Source organism: Pan troglodytes, chromosome 3, assembly GCF_028858775.2.
Source record: "Pan troglodytes isolate AG18354 chromosome 3, NHGRI_mPanTro3-v2.0_pri, whole genome shotgun sequence".
Taxonomy (NCBI): Eukaryota; Metazoa; Chordata; class Mammalia; order Primates; family Hominidae; genus Pan; species Pan troglodytes.
This window is the reverse complement of record NC_072401.2, coordinates 40444448-40466297: the sequence shown is the minus strand read 5'-3', so window position 1 is coordinate 40466297 and position 21850 is coordinate 40444448. Positions and strand designations below refer to the sequence as shown.

The following is a 21850-nucleotide window of genomic DNA, read 5'->3' as shown; positions in this document are numbered from 1 at the left end:
ATAAATAAATAAATAGAACATAGTTGGAAAACTCACACTTCCCAATTTCAAAACTTACTACAAAGCCACAGTAATCAAGAAGCCGCAGTAATCAAGACAAGTGGTACTGGCAATAGGACAGACATACAGATCAATGGAATAGAATTAGGAGTCCAGCAATAAATCCTTATAACTATGGTCAATTCATTTTCAACAAGAGTGCCAAGAAAATTCAATGGGGAAAGAATAGTCTTTGTAACAAATGGTACAAGACAACTGAATATCCACATGCAAAAGAATCAACTTGAACTTCTATCTCACTACATATACAAAAATTAACTCAAAATGGATTAAAGACCTAAATGAAAGGCCTGAAACTATAAGACTCCTACAGAAAATACAGGACGAAAGTTCATGACATTGGATTTGGCAATGAAGCACAGGCAACATAGCAAAAGTAGACAAACTAGACTACATCAAATTTAAAAGGCTTCAGTGTCACAACAGAAACAACAGAGTGAAAGGCAACCTATGGAAAGGACAGAATATCTGCAAATCACATGTCTGACTGGGGACTTGTATCTAGAATATATAAAGAACACTTACAACTCAACAATAAAGACAAATAATCCAATTTAAAAATAGGCAAAGGATATGAACAGACATTCTTCCAAAGATGTACAAATGACAAATAGCACATAAAAAGATGCTCAACATCAATAGTCATCAAGGAAATGCAAATCAAAACCACAATAAGACACCATTTCTGTATTAACCATGTCTTTTATTTTCTGTATTCTGCCACTGGCATTTTTGCAGCCTTCATGACACTAGAGAGGCTGCTCCTTCTGCCCCCTCATCTCCATCCACTCTCACAACCCCCTCAGGTTTAGCTAATTCCTAGAGATAACAAACACCTGTCTGGGAGCACGCCTTTCATTTGGAAACCAACCAGTCCAGAAACTATGCCTCCAACTTCCTCCTTTAATGGACTTCTCCCACTCCAGGGCACTATCCACCTGCCCCCGAGTATCAGACAACCAGGGGAAGTCCCTATGCCCCAGAGCCTGCTGAAATTATTTAAACTAGCCAATCCTAAACCTGCTTACCCTGCCTTACCCATTCCTTCCCATAGAAACCAAAATACAGGCTTTTGCCCACATTTCCCCCCTACTCCTTCTGCCTCCTGACCAATCCTGCTGGCTCCCCATGTGGCCTTGGGTAGCAAGCCATACCTCCTGTTTCCAGAACTCTGTATGATAAACTTCCTTCACGACACTTCCATGTCTGCACGTCTTACCATACCTGATTAAAACAAATTCTCGGTATTCTTAAAACAACTTCCCACTCACTACAATGGTTATAATAAAAAGACAGGTGTTCAATAATAATATATGTCAGTGAAGATGTGGAGAAATTGTAACCCTCATACTGTTCTAGTGGAAATATAAAATGGTAGAGCCACTTTGGGAAAAAATTTGGCACTTTCCCAAAAGGCTAAATATTTCTGCCCACACGTTTATATTCAAGACCCATCACATTACTGCTATTCAATTAAACCACATACTCTACTGTGTCAGACTATACAGAAGTTGCAGAAATTCAAGTGCCTGTTTATCATGCACACGAAGAAAAAAATCAGCTATAAATTCATTATTTTGAGTGCACAGATATTATAAGCCAAATATGCCATTGGTGGTTAAATTTCCAGTCTAGTCAAAATGGTGAGAAATAATCATTAAATTATTATACTCAATGAACCAATTATATTTTTATATGCAATTATCTACCCTTGTAGAAAAAAAATTAGTAACTCCATACCTTTTTCTCTTTAGACTTCTGGCCAGTATGAGATGTGACATTCTCATTTTGGTGAACAAACTCTTGGGCTACAACTGTTTTTACAGGGTCCCCTTCAAGAACACAGTTAAGAAATTGCACTGTGTGTTCTAATGAATAGCTGTAGAAAATTTAAGTAGAAATATAATGTCAATAAATGAAAATAAGTTGTGTGGGACATTAACACAAGCAATCTTCAAACATCTTACAAGAATATGAAAAACTGGCTTACTTTTAAGTTTTCAACCTTGAAATTAAATGCTCATGGTGTATCTCAAAAAAAAATCAAGAATAATCAGAAGGAAACTATCAAATAATAGGTTCTCAAAAGCTAATTTTCAAAAAATGAATGCCAAAAGATAGTATATTGGTAATTCAGCCAGGCACAGTAGCTCACGCCTGTAATCCCAGCACTTCGGGGGGCCGAGGCGGGTGGATCACTTGAGGTCAGGAGTTAAGAGACTAGCCTGGCCAACATGGTGAAACCCCGTCTCTACAAAAAACCCAAAAATTAGCTGGGTGTGGTGACGCGCGCCTGTAATCCCAGCTACTCGGGAGGCTGAGAGGCACGAGAATCGCTTGAACCCGGAAGGCAGAGGTTGCAGTGGGCTGAGATGGTGCTACTGCACTCCAGCCTGGGCGACAGAGCGAGACTTTGTCTCAAAAAAAAGATAGATAGATAGATAGATAGATAGATAGATAGATAGATAGATAGATAGATTCAATTTCTAATCCTTTATTCCAGGCAGATTAGCCATAACAAATCTTTCTTTCATTTTATCACCTATTCTTCTTAAATCCTTTGTTGGATTTATACGTGGTTTCCTTCAAACATCAAACACAGACAATAGACCTTTAAGCTGACATTTTTATTGTGTCAAATTCTACATTTACTTTTACCATGGGATTTTAGTCAAATTCTAAGCAGGGATACAGAAAAGAAAAACTTAAGCACTACCCTACCTCTCATCCCTGCATTATTCAGTCATATCTTGAGGGTGATACTATATTATCTGTAGAATGAAATTCTACAAATCAACAAATGTCTGATACACTCACGTTCCAATATCTAAAGAAAATCATTCAAAAAAATTATATGCTGCTCAGTATTTCACACTATTTATGTCTCTCACCTCTTCCATTGGCCAGATACTGAGGAACTGACCATATACGAATATTTTTTGAAATCTGGTTAACTAGGCAGGCACGGTGGCTCACGCCTGTAATCCCAACACTTTGGGAGGCCGAGGCAGGTGGATCACCTGAGGTCAGGAGTTCAAGATCAGCCTGGCCAACATGGTGAAACCCTGTCTCTACTAAAAATACAAAAATAAATTAGCCAGGCATGGTGGCGGGCGCCTGTAATCCCAACTACTTGGGAGGCTGAGACAGGAGAATTGCCTGAACTCAGGAGGCAGAGGTTGCAGTGAGCCGAGATGGTGCCACTGCACTCCAGCCTGAACAACAAGAGCAAACTCTGTGAAAGAAAGAAAAGAAAGAAAGAAAGACTGTAGACTAGTTCAACCACTGTGGAAGTCAGTGTGGCGACTCCTCAGGGATCTAGAACTAGGAATACCATTTGACCCAGCCATCCCATTACTGGGTATATACCGAAAGGACCATAAATCATGCTGCTATAAAGACACATGCACACGTATGTTTATTGCGGCACTATTCACAATAGCAAAGACTTGGAACCAACCCAAATGTCCAACAATGATAGACTGGATTAAGAAAATGTGGCACATATACACCATGGAATACTATGCAGCCATCAAAAATGATGAGTTCATGTCCTTTGTAGGGACATGGATGAAATTGGAAATCATCATTCTCAGTAAACTATCGCAAGAACAAAAAACCAAACACCGTATATTCTCACTCATAGGTGGGAATTGAACAATAAGAACACATGGACACAGGAAGGGGAACATCACACTCTGGGGACTGTTGTGGGGTGGGGGGAGGGGGGAGGGATAGCACTGGGAGATGTACCTAATGCTAGATGACGAGTTAGTGGGTGCAGCACACCAGCATGTCACATGTATACATATGTAACTAACCTGCACATTGTGCACATGTACCCTAAAACTTAAAGTATAATAATAAAAAATAAAATAAAATAAAAAAGAAAGAAAGAAAGAGAGAGAGAGAAAGAAAGGAAGGAAGGAAGGGAGGAAGGAAGAAAGAGAGAAAGAAAGAAAGAAAGAAAGAAGCAAGAAAGCAAGAGGGAAAGAAATTTGGTAAACTAATTATCCAAAATAATGTGGTATTTTGCTATTCTTCAATTTATTAAAGACAATCCTTGAAAGGAAGCCATGTGCAACTACCAGTTCCACTTCCCCTCTCATCTTGCTGCCTCAGATATGCTCAATACAAAGGATATCAGTATTAGGGGCTGGATGCTACCAACAATTATCCACATCCTTTCTAGGCCTTAAAATCACCCACCTGCTGGAAGTCAGTCTCCAGCCCTGATGTTGTTTGAGGCAAACAGCCCTAGAAGATTACACCTCAAGCACATACTGTAGTAACTGAGCCCACCTACCCTTCTTACTAGGATGAAGCTGAACCTACTGCTAGCTGAGAGAATCAGCCAGCCGTTGGCAGACAAATGGAGGCAATCAGCCACCTAACATGAGGGCCCTGGCTGACCAATCACTGACCATACCCAGAAAGGACACACCCAGCCCCCTCCTTTGCCTGGGGAAGCACAACTCTGAGCTATTTCACCTCAGGCCTCTTGCTCTAGGTACTCATAGAACAGGAGTGGCCATATGCTAGCATCAACCTCTGGCATCTGGGAGATTTTAACACAAAACTCTCAGAAAATAGCAAGTTAGGTAGCAAAAATAAATAAGAAAATTAGGGATTGGAATACTACTTTTAAAGATTTGATTTAGGTGACATATTTAGAACTCTGCACACTCAGCAGAGAATAAATATTCTGAAGTACAGACTGGGCTGGGCACGGTGGTTCACACCTGTAATCCCAGAACTTTGGGAGGCCAATGGGGGAAGAATCCCTTGAGCTCAGGAGTTCAAGACCAGCCTGGGCAACATGGTGAAACTCCATCTCTACAAAAAATATACAAAAACTAGCCAGGCATGGTGGCACGTGTCTATAGTCCCAGCTACTTGGGAGGCAGAGGTGGGAGGATCACTTGAGCTTAGGAGGTCAAGGCTGCAATGAGCCAAGATCGTGCCACTGCACTCCAGCCTGGGCAACAGCAAGATCCTGTCTCACACAAACACACACACACAAAAAAGTATATGTTGACTACTCCTCATCTGAAACACTTGGAATCAGAAGTGGCTGAGATTTCAGATCTTTCCAAATTTTGGAATATCTGTATATACATAATGAGGTATCTTGGGAATGGGGTCCAAGTCTAAACATAAAATTCACTCATGTTTTTATATGCCTTAAAAATTGGCCAGGGGAGGTGGCTCACGCCTGTAATCCCAGCACTTTGGGAGGCCAAGGTGGGTGGATCAGCTGAGGTCAGGAGTTCGAGACCAGCCTGGCCAACATAGTGAAACCTTGTCTCTACTAAAAATACAAAAATTAGCCAGGCGTAGTGGTGTGCGCCTGTAATCCCTGCTACTTAGGAGGCTGAGGCAGGAGAATCACTTGAACCCGGGAGGCGGAGGCTGCAGTGAGCCGCGATGGTGCCACTGCACTCCAGCCTGGGAGACAAAGTGAGACTCTGTTTCAAAAAAAAGGAGAAAGAAATTCCAGGGTAAACAGAAAATCAAACTAAAATTTGAGATTTAGAAAATAATGAAAATTAAAATATGTATCAAAATCAAAACATATAGAGAAAAATTCATACCTTAAATGTATGTTATTAAAGACTGAAAGGAAATAAACTAACCAGAGTTGAAAATATACTAACAAATTTTAAGAGAAAGATATCAGTAAAAAATAAATGATAAGACAGCATAAAATAGACTTTGACCAATAAACCAAGATTCTCTCTCTGAGAAGGTACAAGCCCAGAACCTTCAAGGTACTAAGTTCTTTAAACTTTCCACAGCAGAGGGAAAAATGGCGGGCTGCCAGTTTATTTTATTAAGCCTGACACCAAATAAAACACTGAAACCAAAATCTGACAAAAATAGCCCAGGAACAGAAAAAAAAAAATCACAGACCAACACCATTTCATTACTATTGTAAAAATACCAATGAATTAGTAAATCAATTCCTACCTGCATTAAAGGAAAAAAAAAATCTGAAAGTAAAGTAGGTTTTATTCCAGAAATCCATTATTGTGATTGATATGAAATATATTAATAAACTAAAGATCAAAATCTATATTAGATTCTCAAAAGATTCTCAAAAAGTACCTATTTAAAACAAGCTCTTGTGAAGAATTTAAGAAAAATACATGATCAAAAGTATGTATTTTTCAAACCAGAGCATTCCTGATATACCTAACATAACACTACAATAATTAAAACAACACGGTGGCAACTCAGGATCTAACAAATAGCTCAATGGAATTAAAGTCCTTAAAATATATATTTGGAGATGTAGAATTACTGGTTATGTTTTATATAAGTGGGCAAAGATGATCCATTCATTTGGTTAGTCATTTGGAAAGACAAGTTAAATCTCTAGCTCATTTATAAATCTCTACCTCATACCACATACATAAAAAGGTAGACATTTAAAATAATAAAGAAAAATTTTTATAATATTAGGACATAACAGACTCCCTAAATAAAACATAAAACTCAGAAACAATAATGGTAAAGATTTTCTGTCCTGTAACCAATCTCCCAGATACTGAAGGACAACTGTATTTTGAGACACAGAGAGAGAGACCATGTTTACATAACTTATATTACAATATATTGTTATAATTGTTCTATTTTATTGTTAGTTATAGTTGTTAATTTTTTACTGTGCCTAATTTGTAAATCAATTCTTATTTACAGGAAAAAAACATAGTATATAGAGGGTATATAGAGGGTTTAGCTATATTCATGGTTTCATGCACCCACTGTGGGTCTTGGAATAATACCCACAGATTAGGAGAGACTACTGTAGACTTACATTATTTTTGTTATCAGAAAAATAAACATGGCATATGCTTTCAGTGACATCAGAGTAGAAACTACAGACAATCCTTCTAGCACTCACTTGTGGTCCTTGAAAATGTCCACCAGAAAATTTTGGTTAATGGCTGGAAATATCTTAAAGAGCTGCTTCTCCTTTAGTTTAGTGGCACAATCTTTTTCAAACATAAGGGTCTCCCTTTTCTAAAACAAAAACATAAAAATCATGTTCAAGATGAAATGTGTAATACTAGAAACACTGACCAAAGGCATGGTTAACTTGTTGCAAAACTACTGATGATTTAAAAGCAATCACAGACTTTCTTTAAGGATTAAAGGCTGAAATTAGTAATACGAGTACTCTTGCACTATTTATTTATATCTCATTTTTTGCAAAGTATTTGAAGTTGCTTATAAATATACACACACACACACAATCACATGTATACATGTATGTGTGGGCATCTGTATGTAAATATATATACACATACTGTCACACATGTATATCCAACACATTGAATCATTAAAAGGATGAAGATATAGAGGCATATATATACATACACACACATAAACAGGATAAAAATTAATGAAGTCGGAGAAAATAAAGATAAAATATAAGCTAAGGCTAGCAGTATTAGTATATAAATGCATGCCACAAAATCCTGTACAATTGCTACAAGTAGGCCACAAATTTAGTTCTGAGACTCTTAGTGGCCAAAGCAAAGGGGAAAACAAAGATTCTCAGTGTCCATAAAATAAAAACAAACCAGTTGCTCAGAAGTACAGCTTTTTCTGGTACTGAGACCTGAGAGAAATTTCCCCATGGGTCCTCATAAAAGTGACACTATGTGATGCTGTGAACATCGTCCTCAAAACATATTCTCCTCAATGGGCAGAAACTACAGTGTACAAACAAGCTGCAAATTCAGACTGACAGAAATCTTGGAATTCACAATTGTTTTTTTTTCAGTTTTTCACAAATATATTTACTCCAAAATAACTGTATAAGAATTATATTATTACTCACATTTCATATTTGGATCTGCTCTAAACTGTCAGACAAAAAGAACTTTCCTAAAAATATGCTATTTTAATTCTAACCTAAGATGATAATAAATATTCTTAAACATTGTGATGTAACAAAATAATTTTGTTTGCTACAAAAATGCTGATGTCTGAAAAATAACTTCCTATACAGTTTCAAAGGCAATAAAATGACTGAAAATTCCTAAATTTAAAAATTACAATAGCTGAGGTAGGAGGATTCCTTGAACCCAGGAGTTCAAGACCAACCTGGCAACACAGCAAGACCCTATCTCTACATAAAATTGTTTTTTAAAAACTGGCCAGGTGTGATGGCAAGAGTCCCAGCTGAGGTGGGAGGATGGCTTGAGCCCAGGAGGTCAAGGCTAGAGTGAGCTCAGATGAAGTTACTGCACTCCAGGCTGGACAACAGAGTGATACCCTGTATCAAAAATAAATAAACAAAATAATCTGGGAAAATGCTAGAATTGTTATTTATTTTAGAGCTTAACCATACTTAGGCCATTTATAACACCAAACAGCAATAAAAGAGGAACCACAAGAGGTGACAATATGACTAAAAAGGAGTGATAAAGCTGAACATGCAACAAGAGTGATGGAAACAAGCTACCTGAAGAATTTAAAATATTTCTGGCTGGGTGCAGTGGCTCATGTCCATAATCCCAGCACTTTGGAAGGCCAAGGTGGGCAGATCGCTTGAGCCCAGGAGTTCGAGACCAGCCTGGGCAACATGGCAAAACCCCATCTACACTAAAAATATATTTTATTTTTGGCCAAGCGTGGTGATGTGCGCTTCTAGTCCCAGCTACTTGAGGGGCTGAGGTGACAGAATTGCTTGAGCCCAGGAGATTGCGCCACTGCACATTCCAGCATGGGCAACAGAGTGAAACCCAGCCTCAAAAAAAAATAAATTAAAATATTTCACATTTTACTTAAGATATGCATGTAATCTAAACTTACTAAAAAATTCAATCATCAGATTTTCTACCAATCTATCGGGTCAAAGTTTCTAAACTATAAATTCTGAGGTTTCATCAATGAACTAAAACCTTGTAACCTTAATCATCTTAAAATTAATTATTCTATTCATATATTATGTCTAAAGTTATATTTTTTGCTTTAAAAAATATATACAAAGTATATTTCTCCTTTGGGGACAAAGAGTGAGGACAGCATCAGGAAATTATCTGGCTGAGTGCAGTGTCATTTACACTTACAATCCCAGCACTTTGAGAGGCCAAGGTAGAAGGACTGCTTGAAGCCAGGAGTTCGAGACCAGCCTGGGCAACACTGCAAGACCTCATCTCTATTCGAGAAAAAAAAGAAAGAAAAAAAATTATCTTTCTCAGGCTGCATGTGAAGGTAAAGGTGGGTATCCTTGGGACAAAGCCAACCAGCTTCTATTATATTACCCAATCTACAGAAAAACAAGAAAAGGCCAGGTGTGGTAGCTCATACCTATAATCCTAGCACTTTGGGAGGCCGAGGCAGGTGAATTGCTTGAGCTCAGGAGTTTGAGACCAGCCTGGCCAACATGGTGAAACCCCATCTCTTCTAAAAATACAAAAATTAGCAGGGCGTGGTAGCAGACACCTGTAATTCCTGCTACTTGGGAGGCTGAGGCAGGAGAATCGCTTGAACCTGGGAAGTGGAGGTTGCAGTGAGCCGAGACTGTGCCACTGCACTCCAGCCTGGGCAACACAGCGAGACTCTGTCTCAAAAAAAAACAAAACAAAACAAAATAAAAACTAGCAGGGCATCGTGACTCACACCTGTAGTCCCAGCTACTTGGGAGGCTGAGGTGGGAGGATGGCTTGAGCCCAAAAGGCAAAGTTGCAGTGAGCTGAGATGGTGCCACCGCACTCCAGCCTGTAACAAAGCCAGACTGTGTCTCAAAAAAAAGAAAAGAAAAAGAAAAACAAGCAAAAATCACTGATAGCAAAAAAAAGGAGTAAGTTGTGAAGTCAAAAGATGCTCATTTGTTCACCTATTACATCAAGATATTAAAGGGAGGGTAGAACTGTAAAGACAAGTTTTAATAGTGGAAAATGGCATTTCAATAAAAAGTATCACACCATTTAAGCCTAAGTGTTAGGCTTTCCTTATTTTATTTATTTATTTATTTTTTTTAAAGAAAATCCATTGCTGGCTGGGTGCTGTGGCTCATGCCTGTAATCCCAACACTTTGGGAAGCCGAATCACTTGAGGTCAGGAGTTCAAGACCAGCCTGGCCAACATGGTGAAACCCTGTCTCTACTAAAATTACAAAAATTAGCTGGGTATGGTGGCGCATGCCTGTAATCCCAGCTACTTGGGAAGCTGAGGCAGGAGAATCACTCGAACCCAGGAGGTGGAGGTTGCAGTTGCCAAGAACGCACCACTGCACTCCAGCCTGGGTGACAGAACGAGACTCAAAAAAAAAGAAAAAAAAAAAAACAGAAAGAAGAAAGAAAATGCATTGCCTCAAATTAATACATATATTAATTGAAGAGGCTATTTGACAGGACACTAAAATTTTAAGATCTACTGAAGAGGTTATTCCTTGGATTGCGTTAGGATACAAAGATGGGAATGGCAGTATATTTCTAATTTAGTTAACCAAGATAAATTTAAAAAATAAATATGAAGGTAGAGCAATCCCTATGCCTTAACTGGATGTATTACAGCCAAATATAAAGGTGCTCCTTTGTGCAGTCAAACGAATAAGAAAGTGTTAAAATGTTTTAAGAACACCATCTAAGAATTATTCTTTTCCCTTGAGAATTAGACTAAATAACCTCTAAGATGTTTTCCCTTTTGACCTGGAATTCTTTAATACTAATTTTCAGAATTCCAGAAAAGAGTAAGATGAAATCCAAATGAAATCTACTGCAAGTATGGCTTCATATATTTAGATATTTTGAAATAAAGACCAAAAATAAAATTCAAAGTGAAGGTTCTATTTGAAAAGGAAGAGTAATTTTTTTAATTCAAACTCATAAGTTTCTAAAATTTTTCTCTAAAATATTTTGTTTTGGCCAGGAATGGCGGCTCACGCCTGTAATCCCAGCACTCTGGGAGGCCGAGGCAGGTGGATCACAAGGTCAGGAGATCAAGACCATCCTGGCTAACACGGTGAAACCCCGTCTCTACTAAAAAATACAAAAAATTAGCCAGGCGTGGTGGCAGGCACCTGTAGTTCCAGATACTCAGGAGGCTGAAGCAGGAGAATGGCATGAACCCGGGAGACGGAGCTTGCAGTGAGCCAAGATTGCACCACTGCACTCCAGCCTGGGCAACAGAGCGAGACTCCATCTCAAAAATATATATATATATATTTTCTCAGAGATAGACATCTTTAATAGTAAGATAGACATTTCTTATTACTAATATATATAATTATCTTTAAATAAGATTTCCTTCATGTTTTTATAGAAATAAAAAAATAGAGGTAAATATTAAAAGCTGAAAAAGATGCAGCTGGCTGGGCATGGTGGTTCATGTTGATAATCCCAGCACTTTGGGAAGCTGAGGCAGGAGGATCACTTGAGCCCAGGAGTGCAAGACCAGCTTGGGCAACATGGCAAGACCCCATCTCTACAAAAAATAAAAGTAGCCAGGCATGGTGGCACATGCCTGTGGTTCCACCTACTTGGGAGTCTAAGACAGGAAGCTCACTTAAACCCAGGAGGTTGAGGCTGCAGTGAGCCTTATTGTACCATTGCACTCCAGCCTGGGCAACAGAGCAAGACCCTGTTTCAAACAAATAAAATTAAAAAAAAGAAAAAAAGAAGAAGATGCAGCCGGTCGGGCACAGTGGCTCATGCCTTTAATTCCAGCATTTTGGGAGGGCAAGGCAGGTGAATCACTGACCCCAGAACTCGAGACCAGCCTGGGCAACATGGCAAAACTGTCTCTATAATAAATTCAAAAATTCGTGGGCATGGTGGCTCATGCATGTAATCCCAGCACTTTAGGAGGCTAAGGCAGGTGGATCACTTGAGGTCAGGAGTTTGAGACCAGCCTGGCCAACATGGTGAAACCCCGTCTCTACTAAAATTACTAAAAATTAGCCAGGCATGGTGGCACACATCTGTAGTCCCTGATTCTTGGGAGGCTGAGGCAGGAGAATCGTTTGAACCCGAAAGATGGAGGTTGCAGTGAGCCAAGATTACACCACTGCACTCCAGCCTGGGCAACAGAGCGAGACTCCATCTCAAAAAATAAAATAAAAATACCCAGGCATGGTAGTCCCTGTTACTCAGGAGGCTGAGGTGGGAGGATCACTTGAGCCCTGGAGGTCAAGGCTTCCATGAGCTGTGATCACGCCACTGTAGTCTAGTGTGGGCAACAGAGCCAAGACGATGTATCAAAAAAAAAAAAAGGTAAAGAAAAAGAAAGATGCAGCTCAATCACCTATACAGTTAAATCTAAAACAACACAAACTTAACATGGATGGCTTATAGTTGAGTATTAACTAATTTCCCTGAAGCAAAAACCTCCAGCTTCAAATTATACTTAAAATATTTTTCAATTTTAACATTAAATTCAATCAGGTTAAATATGGATTCTAGACTAGAAAATACTTTGAAAAAATCACAAAGTAAACATACACAATAAACCAGAATCAGAGACAGTAGCTTAATATTTATATTAATTCATACCAAATTATGTTTTTCCTGTAAGGCAATTTCTTCTGACATTATTTCTCTGAGTGATACTTTTTTAGTTTGAGTATTCCAATGATCCAATAAAGGTAGCATTTCAGATGCTGTTAAAGTCTTCAGTAATTTTTTGCCTGTTCTCTGAGATGATTTTTGTTCGGGATTATCAAGCCCAGTATGTCCAACCAAGGAAGGATCTACAAAGTAGTATAAATACTGTCATACTCTCAACAATAAATGTATAAATTAAACATTATTCACTCTGTTATATTTACCTCAGAGACCAAGGAAACAGTTTTTTAATTTTCAGTTTGTAAATATAACACAACTCTGAAATTGTAAAATACATCTTCACGTCATTGCAAGTAAGAAATAGTATGTGTTAATGCAGCAATATTTTAAAAGAGTAATGATCTGTGTATAATTTTTTTTTTTTTTTTGAGATGGAGTCTTGCTCTGTCGCCCAGGCTGGAGTGCAATGGCGCAGTCTCGGCTCACTGCAACCTCTGCCTCCCAGGTTCAAGCAATTCTCCTGCCTCAGCCTCCCAAGTAGCTGGGATTACAGGCGCCCGCCACCATGCCTGGCTAGTTTTTGTATTTTTAGTAGAGACGGGGGTTTCACCATGTTGGCCAGGCTGGTCTTGAACTCCTGACCTCAGGTGATCCGCCCGCCTTGGCCTCCCAACGTGCTGGGATTACAGGCGTGAGCCACCGCACCCGGCCAGTCTGTGTATAATTTTAAACTGACTCAATGCTTTCCACTCTTTTTCATATCATATCAACCCAAAACATAGTGACACGTATACAGGACACTGGTAAATAGAGGAAGTTATAGCCAGCTGGAAGTGAGCAACCATAACAGCTACAGTCAGCTCTGGCCACCCATTCTAAGGACCAAGAAGATCGATTACTTTGGCAAACCTGTAACTCAGTGAAGGCACACAATAAAGAGTGGGCAAATGATATTCAAAATAAGGAACTGAACATTCTAGGAAGTTCACAACAACAGAATTTAATGTGTAACATTTCAACTTCTCAGAGGAGTATCAACACATTCTGATACATTCCTCTGCTGTCCTAGAGAGTGAAGAAACAATAGACACTGGCATTTGCACACCATCCTTTGGGCACCTCTATCCCTACATCAGCTGTAGCTCTTGAGGCTATGACATGAGCACAGGTCTGGACCAAAGTGGATCCTAAGAATCTTCAAGGTGAAACTCCTTGCCTTGGTCCCAGTGTGGACTGGACAACAGAGGCATGTGGAGGAACTCAGGCACAAAAGGAGGATGCTTAATAACAGGTCTGCCACCCTGCAACAGTCACTGAAGACAACGCTATCTAAGAGAAGTCATCTGGAATCAAATATTTTCAAGTTGGCAGGATGTACCAAAAAGCAGGCTGGGTTTTGTGGTCTAACAATACTGACATCAATAAAAACTTTGAATAACCAAGTAATATTTCAATGATGTTCTTGATCAAACACATGAACACTCTGTTGCTCTCAAACCAAAAGTTTTCTTTCATGCAGAGCAAAACCTCAACAGGAAATGCTTTGAGAGCATACCCTAGGTGTTCCACAGCACTCATGAAAGTTCAATATACATTATAGGGGCTTTTTTCCCCTTTAAGTTTTATTTTATTTCATATCAATAAAATATTAAATATTTTTAAAGAACTGGCTGGGCGCAGTGGCTCATGCCTGTAACCCCAGGACTTTGGGAGGCCGAGGTGGGCAGATCACCTGAGGTCAGGAGTTCAAGACCAGCCTGACCAATATGGTGAAACCCCGTCTCTACTAAAAATACAAAAATTAGCCAGGTGTGGTGGTGCGCACCTGTAGTCCCAGCTACTTGGGAGGCTGAGGCAGGAGAATTGCTTGAACCCAGGAGGCAGAGGTTGCAGTAAGGCAAAATGGCACCACTGCACTCTAGCCTGGGCGACAGAGCAAGACTCCATCTCTAAATAAAAAAATAAATAAATAAATAAAACTGTTATTTGCAAATCAAAATTTGTGGGTACCGTATTTTGTGGAAGTAATTTAGAATGAGTTAAAATTCAAACACACACACACCAAATTTCAACATTAAGACATTAGAAATAAAAACATGTGCTTTACCTTGCATAAACTTGCCACAAGACATCTCTTCTTGTCTTTGTCGCTCCTAAACACAAAAGCCAGGCAAGAGATTGGCAAACAGGGAGTGCATTAGTAAACAAGGATACAAGGTTATATTATTTTTCTCTAGAAATCATTTCTCCTTGTATAACTGTAAACCATTCTTACTCAATCTAAGTAAAACAATAAAGTTAGATAATAAAAATTATGAAGTATGACTACAGCTACATATTTTTTCCACTTCTAAAATGGTAAAAATACTGCATTTTAAAAAAAAATTTCTTGTTATGAAGAATGGTCTGAAAAAAATTTTTAAATAAATTAAAAACTGTCTTTGAAATTTAACCAATCAGCATTGAAGTCTTTAATTCTGGGAGTGAAAAACTCACTGTTTATAATTATTTTCTTAAAAAAAAAACAGGTCAGGCACAGTGGCTCATGCCTATAATCCCAACACTTTGGGAGGCCAAGGCAGGAGGATCACTTAAAGCCAGGAATTCAAAACCAACCTGGGCAACATAGTGAGACCTCGCCTCTACAAAAAAAAAAAAATTACCTAGGTGTGGTGGCAGGCACCTGTATAGTCCTACCTACTCTGGAGGCTAAGGCAGGAGGATCGTGTGCCCAGTAGTTCAAGGCTTCAGTGAGCTATGATTGTGCCACTGCACTCAACCAGGGCAACAGAGCTAGACACTGTCTCTAAAATAGAAAAAAGATATTAAAAAAAATCAACAATTACAATGAGCTCCATCGCTAATTATATAATTTGGCTGTCTGGAAATACTTAAACTACTGAAAAGAGAGAAAAAAAAAGACAGTAATCTGTTAAATGGTACAAGTTCATTCTCTCTCAAAGTCAAAATTCAATAGAACTCTTCCATCTCAAAGCCAAAATTCAATAGAACTCCTTAATATTATGTGGTAGATTTTACTGAAATTCAAAGGTTCAAAATGGACAAAAAAGGAGCTCTTTATAAAAAGAAGCCTACCAACCATTACAGATTCTTTCCATTTCTCATGAATCACTTTCGCCAGATTCAGATCTATATGAACCACACAATCTTCAACTGTTAGAGACCCTTGTGGGGGAAGGGGGAGGGAAGAAAATGTAATCATTACTCATTATATATTTGCAGAAAACATACTAAACCACCTTATGCATCACAAAACTAACTTGTACTATTAATTCCTAACTTATGCTTCTATTTACTAAATCTTAGAGTATTTTTATTTATGTTATATGCTATGTTACTGTCTTCACACTTCTTGACTACTGCAGTTATACAAAGCTTCACAGTAAATCTAAGTTATTCCTTTCCATGAGTCTAAATATGTTTACTTTATTCATTTCTATTAGTCAAGACTTTTCAATAAATATGTTCTAAAAAATTAATCTTGTCTTAAATGTATCTGGAGTAGCACCAAAGGATTTTAAAAGGTTCATCCGTACAATTAAGTGTGAAGTAAATACCAGAGAAAACGTTCAAACTATGTATGGGATAAATACAAACTCCATATAAATATTCTCTATTTCTTCCTATTGTATTTTTTAAAGTCCTCCAGAAATGTGTCAAAAATAAGGCACTATGTGAAGTTAGGCAACATAAAATTACTTTTGCATTTCAGTTAACATAGAATATAATTTTACAATCAAAATAGAACTCTCTAGCCAGGTACGGTGGCACATGCCTATAATCCCAGCTACTCTGGAGGCTGACGCAGGAGAATCACTTGAGCCCGGGAGGCAGAGGTTGCAGTGAGCCGAGATTGAGGCACTGCACTCCAGCCTGGGCAACAGAGCGAGACTCCATCTCAGAAAAAAAAAAACACAAAATAGAACCCTCTGTAGTCTAGTCACACAAAGACACACACATTGTCATTTACTTTTTCCTTACCTGAATCAATACCAACAGGACCAAATAATTCATTAAGTTGAAAAGCCAGTTCAGGGGGTAATGCCAATTCCAGACAGTCTATGGTCAGAGATTTGGCCATCGCTGGAGTGGGATTCAATATCTCGGTTTTATCTTCCCCACTAACTCCAGCTGATAAACTACTTCCTGCCATTAGAATTTCCTTCATTTCCTTCTCATCTTCATTCATAAATTCTTCTTCATCTGAAAATTTCACATAATCCTTTGGAAAATTTTCATTTCTCTTTATTTCAAGAGAATCAGTAAAATAAATTTCTTCATTTAATTCAAGATTTGAAGTACTAGATACAAAGTTAAAAATATCAGAGAAATGTGAAGGAGAATGTATGTTGTCTCCAGTCTCTGTGACTACTAGGTTTTTTTCTGTTTCACTCATATCTTTAGGAGTAGTAGCTTTTAGAATACCTGGAAAGGACTGCTTACTGCTATATAAAAGTTCTTCCTGGCTGTTAGGAAGTATGTCATTATTATTCTTTAGACCCACAGCAGCACTGGGAAATATACTTGTCATCGATTCATGGTTTTCAGGAGTGACAGCTCTCATTTCCGCCTGCTCTGAGTTTCCTCTTTCTGCATCACAAGTAGACTGTGAGTCAGCGTTACTAATACCAATCCCATGGCTTAACTCTGGCACAGGAGAATTAGAATTCTCTAAAGTTCCTCTTTGGCTAATAATTTCTTTCAAATTCAACCCCAGAGAAAAAGGCCCAATTTGTGATCCATCACACGATTTTTGGAAATTCTCAAACTCTGTATCCTCACATAACTTAGTTTCAGAATCCAACAAAAGGCTTGTGGCCCAAATAATATCTTTATTACACCTCTCATATAAGTCTTTCAGGGCTTCTAATGAAAAGGATCCAAACAGTTTACAAAGAATGTTAAGATTTTCAGATTCATCTGCACTGGTAAGCTCACTTTCTTCAACAAACGTGCTTTTATCATACATTACTCTATATGGAATTGCTTCTTGAACGTCTGATTTTGTGTTAATATTGAAAACTTTCGGCTTAAATCCATCTAATCTTCCTGTTAATACTTTGATAGAATCTGAAATGCTAATTTTATTCTTTTCTATTTTCCATAAAAGAGCAAAATCCTGTGGTTCAGTCTGGGTGCACATGCCTACTTCTTTTCCAGGGTCTCTCTTAGGCATTTGCTCTTGACATTCAGCTAACGTTTGTGGTTCTACTACTCCAGAAACAGTTGGTGCACTATTGGTAAAAGTAAGAGGCAAGGATGTGTGTTGCCCATGACTCTTTTTACTTAGACAAGTCTGACTCTCACAGGTCATTTCACTGAGTAGCATTTCAGAACTTCCTAGATTGGAGCTACCCAATGTCTTTAGTTTTTGAGAGCTTGTGCCCCAACAGGCCTCATGTGCTGTAGATAAGGATATTTCATTCATTTTGTCATTTGTTCCAATTTCTAGGTTGGGCTCACTTAAACCAGTCTTTGGCATTCTTGATCTGTGTTCCCTCTGAGCTAAAGAATCAGATGAAGGCCAGTCACCCATAATGTTGAATGAGTTTTTGTCAATATTTTTATAAGCATCATATTTATAGCTATTGAGTGGCTCTGAAGCATTATCACACTGTGACTTTCTGCCATCCTCTACACTTTCATGTGGAGATCCTCGTTGCTGGACACAATCTGTATTCACAGATACACTGTTAACTAATTTGTGTGACTGAGGGTAATTATACTTTTTGTCGCTTTGTACAGATGAAGTTTTTTCAGTTTTTCTGTTCCTTTTTGTCCTCTGACCAATAGTCTTATCAACTGGCCAGTCACCAACAAAATTTGATAGCTCATGTCTTGGGAACTTTTCCAAAGTCGATTTGCTTTTTTGTTTCCCAAAGGCTTTTTTCGTTACTGTTGCTCTTTCTTCCACTATTTCACCAGGTGAGGATTTTTCATTTTGAAGTGGTCCAGTATTTGCAAGATCACAGTCTTCTTGATTATTTTCACTACAGCAAGTACTAGGTGATACTCTCTCCATAGAACTATCTGTGTCAGTTTTACTATACCCTTTTACAGCCACCATTTCTATTTGCTCTTTTTCACTTTTGTCTGTTGCCTGTAGTTTGCTTTCAGAGTCAGAAAAATACATGTGTGGAGTTTCCAGAATTAAAGCACTTTGAATGCTAGGATTCATATCACTTATTTCTTTTCTTCTTTTGTTTAAATCTGCATTAGAGAGATATGCAACATTCTCAGGTAACATTGTTTCTTTGGTTACATCAAGATTCTTCTCTTCAGTGAACTCTAGATGCTTCAAAGATGAAGATAAAATATTTTCTTCTTTTTCAGAGATAATATCTTCATTGTCTCTTGGGCTGTAAGATTATTTTAAAGAGTATCATGAGAAAGTCTCTTAATGCTACCATCAATACTATGATTTAAAGAAGCATTAATTGACAGACAGGGCACTTAACAGTTATTCTGAAAATTTTATAAATAAATTACATTAAAATTATAAAAGCTAATTCTGATCTTTCTCTAATACCCTGTGAACACATTACATTGTTGTAACCCCATTACCTAGCATGATGCTTGGCATATATGAAGCACTCAAACTTTTTTTTTAATTGAATAGTACATATGAGATTTTCAGTTTAGGTGTTAATTATGCATTAAAGTTAAAGCTCTGAATTTGTTCCCAGGAGAGGACACCACTTTTCTGGCTTCTTTCTGACCTTAGTTTTACATAGCTAAGCATATGTAAAATAGGTCTGATACCGAGGAAGCTTCATTTACAAAGTCACAAAGGGCCAACCAACGCTATTTGCCCGATTAAGAGAAATTAGAGAAAAAGAGCTTTCATTTGAAATGTCATTTGGTAAGATTTTTTAAAGCCATACTTAATGTTAATTTCAGACTCAGAGCACTTGTGCAAATCATTATACTCTCAACTTTAGTTAATTTTTCTCGATTAAATTTGTCAATGCATTTCCTCTTTTTTTTAACTTCAGGAGTGCTTGAAGTCCCAACTCTCGCAGGATGCCTTCCTAAGTGAAATCATACCTAACGCTGAGTTTTCTATGTGTTAGATGATGCTACTTTAAGTCCCTTGCATGTACTAATTCATAATCCTTATAAGATTTTTATGAGCAGAGTGTTATTACTGGCATTTTAGAAATGAAGAGCTGAAGTACAGAAAGATTTGTAACTTGTCAGAGATTACAAAGCTTTGGGACTTTTTGAACCCAGGAAATATAGCTCAAGAGTCCATGCTCTTAACCACTTTGCAACACTGTTTCTCAATCAAAAAAGCATTTATAAATTTTCTCTTCCCCATTCCCAACTCCTTTTTAACAGAAGCTCTCTATCCCTTACCATCAAAACATATGGATAATTCAGACCTCTGGTTTCTTCTTTACTCTGTCTGTCAGTTAATGCTGTTTTTATTTATTCAATTGTTTATGTGTCTTCGTTGCTAAACAGAATCAGTGCTACCTTGGATTGCAAATTGTCAGAAGGCCATGACTTGTATTACTTGGTAAAAGTGTACTGTTAATAATTTTTATAACACTAGCTTGAAAGAGTATTTTCATTAAAACTTAAGGAAATTAAGAAGTGATTTGAGTGGATACAAAATAATAACAGCGAGAAGATAAGGGAAATACTGGATTAGCAGCAAGCGTCAAGTAAAACTGGCAGGAGAATTCATAGCATAATCACGGACTCAAAACTCTGAGGACAATAAAAGAACTGTCATGTCATCTCTCATATGAATTTGTACTTCTCTTGATAACTACATATATCCCACCACAGGTAAGACTATAAGTAAATCCTTAAAAATAACAAAAGTCCACCTTATTTATTTATTTATTTTTTGAAATGGAGTTTTGCTCTTGTTGCCCAGGGTGGAATGCAATGGCGCAATCTCGGCTCACCGCAACCTCAGCTCACCGCAACCTCTGCCTCCAGGGTTCAAGCAATTCTCCTACCTCAGCCTCCCAAGCAGCTGAGATTGCAGGCATGCGCCACCAGCCAGGCTAATTTTGTACTTTTAGTGGAGACAGGTTTCTCCATGTTGGTCAGGCTGGTCTCGAACTCCTGACCTCAGGTGATCCACCTGCCTCGGCCTCCCAAACTGCTGGGATTACAGGTATGAGCCACCACACCCAGCCAAGTCCACCTTATTTTTAAAGTTTATCAGCAATGATTCCACAAGCTCCAAAATTATACCTTTTAAAAATTATATTTCAAATTGAATTTTGTACATAAGGCATTTTAACCTACCTAGTGCTTCTATCCTCACAAGAATATGCACACAACTCAATACGTTCAATTTTCTCTGGAACCGAAGAACTCATAATTATTGGCACTGAAACAAAACGTTGATAATGTTCCAACATTCTTGTTATTTTTTCTTTGCTTACCCCATGAATGTTACGCCTGAAAATTCCAGGGGAAAAAAGGGTTGAAGGAATATTGATAATTAAGTTTTTAAAAATCAGAACATATGTCTAGGAAAACAATAATATATTTCTAATAGATAAGAATATCAAAGCTGCTTTATTGTGACCACAATATATACAATTTGATTCTAATTTTCATTTTATTAAGGATTTCTTAAATTATACACTTAAGTTCAAACAAAGAAAAAAAATTCTAGTATTTGAAGTTTCTAGATGTTCAAATATGAAGTTAGTTGTTTGTGTTTTCACTCATGGTGCCTTTTTCAAAAATGTTTTTTATTATAAGCTCATATTTGGTTGAACTTAATATATGAGAATTCTGAGGCCTTCAACTCGGAGTACTTTCACACAGCATCTAGGTTTATACCTGCCAGGAGGCCAGATGTTATGCTTTAGCCCCTCAAAGGTTTGGTCTTAATGAAAACATCTCAATTGCAACTTTCCTGTCTTGGGTTGAATTCAAGGCTTTGTGACTGGATCCCAGGGATAATATATGCATTTGCCAGTTGGGCAAATCTGGCTTTCATATTTACCTACCTCGATCTTGTCTGGTTTCAGATCACAGAGAAGCAAAGAGATAGAAAATATGAAAGAGAGGTTAAGAGTCATAGGAGCCAGAGCCAAAAGTTCTAGTATACATCTAATCTAAGTCCCGGAAAGAGAAGAGAATGCATGGGACGGAAGCAATGTAAAGAAAAATGCTGAGAATTTTCCAGAACTGATGAAAAACACCAATCCCTTAATTTCAGAAGCCAACAAATGCCAAACAAGATAAAAAAAATAAGAAATCCATAACTAGAA

The 21850-nt window shown here is 37.9% G+C and overlaps 1 protein-coding gene across 6 annotated transcripts in view; it reads right to left on the bottom strand.

Moving 5' to 3' along the window:
* The window catches only part of N4BP2 (NEDD4 binding protein 2), a 100126-nt gene that overhangs the window by 17734 nt on the left and 60542 nt on the right, over nt 1-21850 (bottom strand). For 5 of the 6 annotated variants that reach the window (XM_009447528.5, XM_063808736.1, XM_054683769.2 and 2 more), the window contains 7 exons: nt 20871-21026; nt 16584-18961; nt 15682-15767; nt 14689-14734; nt 12570-12766; nt 6968-7086; nt 1801-1939 (listed from right to left, as the gene is read on the bottom strand). In XM_009447528.5, coding sequence (XP_009445803.4) covers nt 1801-1939; nt 6968-7086; nt 12570-12766; nt 14689-14734; nt 15682-15767; nt 16584-18961; nt 20871-21026 — 3121 coding nt within the window. The remainder of the gene's footprint in view (nt 1-1800; nt 1940-6967; nt 7087-12569; nt 12767-14688; nt 14735-15681; nt 15768-16583; nt 18962-20870; nt 21027-21850) is intronic. The other variant, XR_010156297.1, reaches the window with a different exon arrangement.